Source organism: Colius striatus, chromosome 19, assembly GCF_028858725.1.
Source record: "Colius striatus isolate bColStr4 chromosome 19, bColStr4.1.hap1, whole genome shotgun sequence".
NCBI classification, from domain to species: domain Eukaryota; kingdom Metazoa; phylum Chordata; class Aves; order Coliiformes; family Coliidae; genus Colius; species Colius striatus.
The window spans coordinates 6,490,001-6,499,183 of record NC_084777.1 but is presented as its reverse complement, the minus strand read 5'-3'; the positions used below and the strand labels follow the sequence as shown (position 1 = coordinate 6,499,183).

The 9,183-nt window shown below is 58.4% G+C and overlaps 2 protein-coding genes and 1 long non-coding RNA gene across 5 annotated transcripts; 2 read left to right on the top strand and 1 right to left on the bottom strand.

Annotated features, from left to right (window-relative positions):
* The first annotated feature begins 132 nt into the window (after positions 1–132).
* Positions 133–4,606, top strand: TOR2A (torsin family 2 member A). The gene is made up of 5 exons (XM_062011810.1): positions 133–320; positions 599–864; positions 1,931–2,106; positions 2,372–2,499; positions 3,039–4,606. Exons 1-5 carry the CDS (start codon positions 170–172, stop codon positions 3,281–3,283), a joined length of 966 nt encoding a protein of 321 aa, XP_061867794.1. The 5' UTR covers positions 133–169; the 3' UTR covers positions 3,284–4,606.
* On the bottom strand, positions 287–5,967 carry LOC133627295 (uncharacterized). 2 transcript variants are annotated; one of them, XR_009820060.1, is made up of 3 exons: positions 5,735–5,967; positions 4,038–4,219; positions 287–1,119 (listed from the first exon to the last, which is right to left on the bottom strand). It is a non-coding gene; the product is annotated as an uncharacterized LOC133627295 (long non-coding RNA). The 2 variants fall into 2 exon arrangements; XR_009820061.1 differs by lacking the exon at positions 5,735–5,967 and adding an exon at positions 4,798–5,601.
* A 57-nt stretch (positions 5,968–6,024) lies between these two features.
* On the top strand, positions 6,025–8,514 carry PTRH1 (peptidyl-tRNA hydrolase 1 homolog). 2 transcript variants are annotated; one of them, XM_062011365.1, is made up of 5 exons: positions 6,025–6,137; positions 6,612–6,831; positions 6,995–7,094; positions 7,712–7,757; positions 8,145–8,514. In XM_062011365.1, the coding sequence occupies exons 1-5, from the start codon at positions 6,072–6,074 to the stop codon at positions 8,334–8,336; spliced, it is 624 nt and encodes a 207-aa protein (XP_061867349.1). In that variant the 5' UTR covers positions 6,025–6,071; the 3' UTR covers positions 8,337–8,514. The 2 variants fall into 2 exon arrangements, with proteins under 2 accessions (XP_061867349.1, XP_061867350.1); XM_062011366.1 differs by having other exon boundaries at positions 7,712–7,809; positions 8,145–8,272.
* Positions 8,515–9,183: the final 669 nt, after the last annotated feature.

The window sequence follows — 9,183 nt, the reverse complement described above, 5'->3', positions numbered from 1 at the left end:
AGGGCAGAGGGGGCAGGAAAAGGGGGCGCGGGGACCCCGATCCGCAGCCGCCCGGCGATGGCCAAGCCCCGCCCCTCGGCCTCTGGACCCGCCCCTTCCCGCCAAGCCCCGCCCCGCGCGGGGCACGCCGGGAGCTGTAGTGCGGGCTGCGGCAGCGCGGGCGGCCGCCATGGCCCCCGGAGCCGCGGCCGCAATGGGGCTGGCGCTGGGGCTGCTGCTGGCGGCCGCCGCCCGCCCCGCCGCCGCCTGGGACCTGCCGCGGGCGCTGCGCTGCGGCTTCTCGGCGGACTGCGAGTGCGGCTTCGGGCCGGACCTGCGCGGTCAGCGGCGGCGGGACGCGGAAAGAGGGCAAGGGGCGGGAGGCAGAGGGGGAGCCCCGGAGGCGCGGCGGGGGTCTGAGGCGCAGGAGCCGGGGAGGCAGCGGGTCCTGGCGTTGCCTTCCCCAGAGCGGGCTCTCGGAGGGGCACGGTGGGTGGTGGGGCCGCTCTGCTGCCCGGGCTGGCTGCCGGAGAGGGCCCTCAGAGCCGGGACAGCTGCAGCGTCTGACAGGAGATAACGCAACCTGCCTTTCCTAAGCTGTGATGTGACTTTGCTTCAGGTCTGGAGTGCGAGTTGTCCATGAACGTGGTGGGACAGCCGCTGGTGAGGCAGCAGGTGATGAGGGGAGTGCGGGAGTTCCTGGAGAACCTCAGTCCGGTGAAGCCCCTGGTGATGTCCTTCCATGGCTCGACTGGAACAGGCAAAACCTACGTGAGCTCCATGCTTGTCCGCTACCTCTTCCAGGGTGGACTCCAGAGCCCCTACGTTCACCACTTCTCTCCAGTGGTGCACTTCCCCCATGCTGAGCAGATAGAGCAGTACAAGGTGAGGGACTTGATTGGGGTTTTTTGGGGGGGTTCTTGTCCATCTTGACCCTCAGTGCACACACATTCAGGCTGTCTCCTGAAGTGCAGTAGGAATAAGAGCTCTTTGTTTTATCCTCTCAGACAAATGCAAGTGGCTCCACACACTGGCTGAAGGATCCACTGGTAGCTGTGATAGACTCTGGCACTTGGCTATCACTCTTCCCCCCAGCAGTCCCAGCCATGATCATGTTCATTCCTTAAATATTTACACAGCCTGTTGAACACACAAACAAAAGTGCTTTGGTTAGATGAAAGGCACTAAAATTATCCCATTGCTTTCCAAACAGCTCGATGGCTGTGAAATCCTGTGTATCGCTAGGCTTGTAATCCCTTCCTCAGAGGAAGCAGCTCCTGAGCAGCAGCTCTAGGCTTAACCACGCTGCCTGGTCTCTTAAAACTGAGAAAGGGAACAAGTCAAAATGTTCACACAGTGAGCTGCCAAACTCTCAGCAGAGTGGGGAATCAATGTGCCTGGACATTTGCTTTCTTGGTGTTGGGAGAAGTTATTTGTGGTGTTGTGTCCTCAAAAGGCAAAACCCATGCTGGGCAAAGTGCTTTGATTAAGAGTTATACACACCCCAAGGCAATGTGAGCGGTTCTGTGTGGGTTGGCATCCGCACTGAGGGAACTACAGCCATGGCAAAGAGCCAGAGCTCTCCTGGGGCAGCACTGGCACAGGAGATGGCAGAAAGCAGGGTGCCTGGGAACTGCATAGGCACACAGGGAAAGAAGGTGGGGAACTGTGGGAGTCTGAATCCCCAGCTTTAGTTTGCTGCCTCCTCCTTTCAATCTATAAAAAAGACCTACAGTGGTCTAATAAAGCCAGGAACAGCCACTGTGTGAAACCCAGAGTAGATGAGACCTCCTCAGAGCAGCTGTTCCTGCGCCGTCAGTGGGGCTGGCGGGGAGAAGCTGCTTTTGGCACCTGCAATTGTGTGTGGGGCCCGAGAGCTCTGGGGTAGCTCCAGCCTCCCTGGCCACCCTCAGGACCTGGCTCCTTATCTCGTGGTGGGTGTCTCTCCTAGGAAAGCCTGAGGCACTGGATCCAAGGGAACCTGACAATCTGTGGACGGTCGGCTTTTGTCTTTGATGAGATGGACAAGATGCACCCAGGCCTGATTGACGTGATCATGCCCTTCTTGGGCCCCTCGTGGGTCGTGTATGGGACCAACTACCGCAAAGCCATCTTCATCTTCATAAGGTAAGAGCGGCCTCTCTGTGGCATCACAGACACACACTTGTTTTACTTCTCCTTCTCCAAGCCTTGAGCCTCTACAAACACCGAGAGACACTATTTCCTTGTGAACAGATAGACGTGGAGAGTGTGAAAAAGCTCTCCTGGCTGCCTTTGTAGCTGGGACATCCTGGCTTGCCCTCATGCAGGCTGGAGGGTGCCAGGTGCCACCTCTGTCCTGCAGCACCATTTTCCCAGACATGTGCTGAATAAGCATTTCCTTCTTGCACAGCAACGCAGGAGGGGAGCAGATCAACACCATGACACTGGATCTCTGGCGTGCCCGCAGGGACCGGGAGGAGATCAGCCTGCAGGACCTGGAGCCAGCCATCTCCAAAGCTGTGTTTGAAAACCCTCAGAGTGAGTGCACAGAGCAGAGCCCTTCCTGCAGCGCCTGGGCAGAGGGCGCCAGGCCCGCTGCCGCCAGCAATCCCCACTTCCCAGGCGACCTGAAAGGAATGAGGGGCATTTGAGGGAATGGAGCTGTGATCCCCATGAGGTTTCTTGATGAAGTGAAGGAATAACTCTGCCTTCTGAGCCAGCAGGCTTGTTGCCACATTTAGCAAGGTTGTTTGGAGATAAGGTGCATGGAGTCAAGGGATGGCAAACAGCACAGTGCGGTCACTGGAAAGACACCAGGACGTGCTGGTCCCTGCTGCCTGCCTGGTTCTCCTTGCTTTGCCCTTCTCAAAAGGAGCAGAGCTTAAATTCTGCTTAGTTGAGCTAATATCCCCCATTGCTAAAAAAATTCTATTGAGGGGAAGGGGGGGTGACAATTGATGGGTTCAGTTCTCTCCTTGTACAGAACTGGAGCAGATCTGTCTTCAGACAAGTATTTTGGCTTCACACAAAGCAGCTCTTTCAGGAGGCAAGACCTGTCTCTTCCTTTGCTTCTGCAGGTGGATTCTGGAAATCTGGGATCATTAATGAGCACCTCATTGATTTTGTTGTGCCCTTCCTCCCCCTGAAGCATCACCATGTCAAACAGTGCGTCATCAACGAACTCGTCCAGCAAGGCCTCGAAGTGCGCCCGGGCGTTGTCCAGGAGGTGGCCGACAGCATCCCCTACTTCCCAGAAGAAGAGAAAATATTCTCATCAACAGGCTGCAAAACATTGGCTTCTCGGATCAGTTTTTTCCTCTAGTGACTGTGGAGGGCTGTGCTGGGATCCCCAGGGGCTGTGTAAGGAGCTGTCAAGCAGCAGAGCCTGAGGCCAGCGGCACGAGCAGCAGGAGCAATGTGTTCCCTCGTGGCAGCATGAGCATTCTCCTGCTGAACTCATCTCTCCAGCCCCAAGGAGGCTGCAACAGGATGTGGTTGTGGGACCAAGGGCAAGTGATGGGATTTGTAAAGCACTTGTCTGCTTCCCCCTGGGCTGGGTGAGGGTGGGTACTGCCAGCTCCATGCACTGCCTGTGACTACAGCAGCACCCTGCCAGCAGCACCCACCTGCAGTTCTCTGCTCTCCTGGCAGCTGTTGGTACCCAGCACACTGAGACTCTGAGCCCACACAGGAATATTTCCTTCCTACAGCTTTGTAACGGTTTTTTAAAACCTTTTTAGGTATGGCCCTGCAACTCCTTGGTAGAAGGTGACAGTGCTGACTCCTGCAGTGCTGGGCTGTGAACACCTTCAACATTGCAGCAACGTTTTCTTTTCAAGGAAGTTTTGGAGCCAACTTCTTTCCAGCTTCTGAAAAGCACCTGTGAGCAGGTGCTGGTAGGGACAAACTTCACCATCAACAAGTGGGAGGTGGCAATACCTGACCTGCCCAGAACCAGGTTCTTCCTACCATCCCCTTGTCTTAAGATCCAAAAGATATCCCTGCAGCAAGCCAGGAAAACAACAACAAAAAGACATCTCACTTGTTTTAGCAGCTGTGAACAATTGCAGTCCTACCTCCAGAGGAGCCTCTGGTGCCACTAATGCTTTTGAAGTTCCTCGAGGATTTCTACAGTAGGCTGAGAGTTGGTGCTATGATCTGCTGAGCCTCTTGTACATCCTTCTGCTGGTCAGACCTTGCAGGCTTCAGCTGGACCAGCATCTGTGCAGCTTCTGGGGAGTGTCACTTACAACAGGACCTGGGGACAAATCAGAGATGAGTGCTCTGCACTGCCAAGGACAGGGTGCACAGCACTGATGGATTTAGTCTCCTCATGGGAGACTAACAGGTCAGAGGCACCAGACTCGTTCACTCTCTGGGAACACACTGCCGAAGGGGTGGGTGCAGGGACGCTTCCCAAAGCTCCCCAGGCTCTGCTCAGTGTTGTGCTGAAATGAGCCACCGGCACTTGGGACCATTCCAGCTCCAGGGCCAGAGCTTTGGGGCCAGTGACTTTAGACATGACCCAAATGCTGCCCAGGAGCCAGCCCACAGACAGACCACAAATTTCCACCTCTTACAAAAATATTATGCATTTCTGATGATAAAGTAAATCTTTTATGAAATAAACACTTGAGGAACAATCTTTGCTTGCATTCCTGACTGCAGCTAGCACAAAAGGACTTGGAAGATTTGTAGCTGCAAAAGTGATCACTGCAAAGTGATTCTTTATCTGGGAAGGCTGAGGAAGAGCAAGACATTTGCTTGGAACAAGGCTTCCATAGACATCCAGCAACCTACTACTACCTTTTACAGGCAGAAAGGGGCAAAACCCACCTTTGGCAGCATGAGAACTTCAGCAGTGAGCTCTGAAACATGCTGCTGCACTCCAGAGTGAGAAAAACACTTGCATTCGGGATTTGAGCAACTCTCTTTGGCGTGGGCAACACTACTGGGCTGACACCCAAATCAAACTACCCCTCAGCACATACCTATATCAGTCAATTACCTCACACAGTCTTTCTTGGCAAGAGGGACACATGACACAGGCAGAGAGATGATAGAATCACAGAATGATGGGGTTGGAAAGGACCTCTAGAGCTCATCTGCCCAATGCGCTGCTAAAGCAGGTTCCACTCACTCAGGGAGCACAGGAACATGTCCAGATGGGTTTGGAAACCTCCCGAGAAGGAGCCTCCACACCCTCCCTGGGCAGCCTGGGCCAGGGCTCCCTCACCTCAACAAAGGAGTTCTCCTTGTGTTTAAGTGGAACTGTTGTGTTCCAGCTTCTGTCCCCCTGAGAAGCAGGAGAACTCAAGAGGCCCACAGGGCTGACTGGTCACAGTGACATTCTCCCTGCCTCAGGGTGAAGAATTCAGCAGCTAAGGGGTCACTTGATAGTAAAGCTGATTCTTGAGCTGAGCCTCACACAGGTGCCTGCTCAGAGCCTTCCACATTGCCTTGGCCTCGCCTCAGCAGCCTCTCCCTCAGGCCTGGGCAGCTCTGTGCTGTGGCTCCACAGCTTCAGGGCCTGTCAGTGCCAGGTGTCCTGGTGACACAGGGTCAGCTGCCCGGAGAGGCCGGGCACCCTCATCCCCAGGCTGTAGGAAGGGCAGCGAGGCCCCTCAGGCCTGGAGCAGCTGCACCTGCCCAAAGCCATCTGGAAGGTGCAGAGAGAGAGGAACGCCGCATACAGCCCACACTAGGCTGGCCCAGCCCTGCCGAGAGCGACCATAACAGGCATAAAACCTGGGGCAGAGCCCCGCGCACTCACTGTTCCTGCCCCGCACAGCCGCGGGCGGGAACCCCGCGTCCCTCAGGACCCGCGCAGGCACCGGCGGGGCCCGCACACCCCGCAGGGCTCTCTCCCAGCCATCCTCCGCGGCAGCACCGCCGGTCCGCACACCCTCCCACCCGAGTGACCGCTCGCAGTGAGCCCACAGCTGGTTCTGGCGGCGGGCACAGGGACGGCCCCTGCCCGGGCGGAGCGGGGCGGAGCGGGGCGGAGCGCGGCCCAGCCCGCCCCACCGCCCCGAGGCAAGATGGCGGCCAAGGGAGGCGGCACCCGGCTCTTGGCGGCGCGCGGCCCGTGACGTCACGGGGGGACGGCGATGGTGGCGGCGGAGCTGGCCGGGCGCGTGCGGCCGCTCGTCAGCCGGGCGGGGCCGCGCGTCATGGTGGGCAGCGGCTGCGGGGACACGGGGCAAGCGTGAGGGACCGGGCTGTGAGAGGCGGCACTGGAGAGACCGGGCCTTGGGGGATCGGGGCGGAGTGGGGGAGGCCGGGGCTGGGAGGGTTCAGGGCTGTGAGGGAAGTACTGAGGAGACCGGGGCTGGGAGGGGAAGCACTGGGTAGACTGGGGCTGGGGAGACTGAGGCTGTGAGGGAAGCACTGGGGAGACCGGGGCTGTGAGGGAAGTACTGAGGAGACCGGGGCTGGGAGGGGAAGCACTGGGTAGACCGGGGCTGGGGAGACTGAGGCTGTGAGGGAAGCACTGGGGAGACCGAGGCTGGGGGGATGCTGCCAACCTGGAGGAGCACAGGGGGGGTCTGAGGAGATAGAGTCTGAGGGGAATCAGGTCTGAGGGGAGTTGGGGGGATCAGGAAACCTCATGGTGGCCCGGCAGAGCCTTGTTGACTCCCGGCAGGCAGGTGGCCGGCCTGGGCAACTATGGACTGCGGGGGACGCGGCACAGCGTGGGCATGGCGGTGCTGGACCAGCTGGCCCGGCAGCTGGCGGTGGCCGAGGGCTGGCGAGCGGACAGACGGTGCTGTGCCGACGTGGCTCTGGCCGCAGCCCACGGCCTGGAGCTGGTGCTGCTCAAGCCGCGGCGGCTCATGAACCTCAACGGGCTCAGCGTTGCCAGTGCCGGTGAGTGGCTCAGCCAGCCCCGGAGCCTGCTGTGCCATCGGGCTCTGGGACAGCCCTGCTGTTTCCCTGCCCAGCACGGGTCCCTGCAGCCCTGCTCTGCAGCATTGGGGCCTGGTGAATCTGTCTCTCCTTAATTCCTTGGGTTGTTTTTCTGTTTCCAAAGCTGAGATCTACAGCCTCCGCCCAGAAGACATTTACCTGGTTCACGATGACCTGGACAAGGCCCTGGGCAAGGTGGCGATCAAGCTGGGAGGCAGCGCAAGGTATGGGATGGCTTCAGCTCTTGTTGTGTGAGCTGCTCTGAGGCTTTACCATACCCTTACAGGCACGTGGGCTGTTCCTGGCCTCATCCCACCAGCCTGACAGTGTTTTCAGCCCCAACACCAGCCCTGGGCTCAATCCCAGTTGCAGAGACATCAGCTGGCTGTTTGGGCAGCCTCCCAGTTCCTGCCCTGACAGGATGGGCAGAGCGCCTCCTGGAAGTGGCTGTGGGCTGGATCCAGTCCATTGGCTGCACCACACAGGCTTTTTATAGCACTCTGCATCCCCTCTGCCTGCCCCAGCGCCAGCTCCTGGATCATCCTTGAGACATTTAACCCAGGAAATCTTCCAGTGTGGGACAGGGCAGAGATGATACCGCTGTTCTCAGTCACACCTGCACCAGCTGCAGTGAGAGGAGACACACAGAACATGCTGTCCCAGCCCTGCTTCCCTTGTCCTTCTCAGCCAGCTGCTCTCAGCCCCAGGGGCTGGATGTACCTGCAGAGCCAGGGCAGGGGGACTGCAGCTGGGACCATGTCCCCAGGTCCCTGCAGCAAGACCATACCATGAGGAGGTGACACTAATGGACTAATAGTGCATTTTCTCTTTCTGACCCCAGGGGACACAACGGGGTCCGATCCTGCATCAGTGCTCTGCACTCCAACGTGAGTTGGCCTTGGTGGAAGGGGATCAGTCTTGTCCCTACCTCAGTGCATGGTTTGTCACCTCCTTTGTTCCCATTCTTCTGACTCCCCTCAGATAAGCCCCTGCTTCCTTTCCTCTCCTTGTTTTTCTCTTTCCCCTCCTTCCCTCTCCTTCCCTGAGGGCTGATGTATGTCTGGCTGCTGTGGACAACATGGAAACAATTAGCTCAAGCTGCTCTGCCAGGCTTGGCAGGCGCCTGGGATCTCAGCACAGCCCAGCAAAAGCCTCTTCCAAAATCATGTTTCTTGGAGCAAGCGCTCAAAACCACCTGGAAAACATGAGGACTGTTCCCTCACTGTCCAGCTCCACTCACAGCACTGTCCCTCAGCTCTCCTCCTTCCCCGCAGGAGATGAGGCGGCTGAGGGTCGGCATTGGGCGGCCAGAGGGTGATGTGACAGTGTCCAGCTATGTCCTGGCCCCGTTCAGCGCTGGGGAGCGGGAGAGGCTGGAGCAGGTCCTGGCCCAGGCAGTGAGCTGCCTGCTGGAGCACGTCCTGCAGAGCAGAGCACCGGTGGGGGACCCAGGAGACCGGGGCTGAGGAGAGCTGAGCCCCTGGGGACCTGCCGCTGGACAGGGTGCTGTGGACTCTCGGGGTGCCCTGTTGGGGCCGGGCCCTGAGTCATCATCCCCATGCAGATCTGGGCAGCTCATGGGCACTCAGACCCCTGCAGCAACTTCATACAGCAATTCGGCATCAAAATGAAATAAACCCTCGCCCCAGCTCTGCCCTGCTCCTCTGCCATGCGCCATCTGCCAAGCTCAGGCACAAATCCACATTCCCATTCTCAGCCCAGGCCCAAGGGAAGCGATGGGAGCGACTTCTGCAGGGTGCAGAGACACTTTGGCTTTGCTGGGAACATGTGGTGAGCAGGAGGCGCCTGGGATCGCGTGCCTCAGCAGCACACTCGGGCTGCTCCCACTGAGGTGCAGCGAGTTTCAGGGCTGGTCTCACAGTTTTTGAGTCAGATGGTTTTAAGCCAAAGGCCTGGAGTTTCCAACAGCTGGAGGAGGTCTGGCTTCTCCTCACAGACCTGGTTCAGGTCCCGTGGTTGAGAGGCCAAGCCTGAGGAGCAGCGTCTCTGCTGATTGCCAAGGCCTTGGGCTCTGTCCAGGCACAGACCCTGCGAGTGCAGCAGCCCCAGGGCAGGCAGCTCTGCGCCCATGTCTCTGTGGGTGCTGCAGCAAGTGCCAGGGCTCTTGCTGGGTCACATGGACCACAACACTGCTGCTGCTTCCTTCCTCTGCTCCAGCTGACACCAGGCCTCCCTCCTCCCCCTCCCCAGCTCCTCCTGTAGCATTGTGGCTACCTGCAACCAAGGTACAGGCAAAGGTGTCCCCAGCATGCCCTCACTTGGCCTGTTCTCCAGCAGATCCCCTTGAATTGT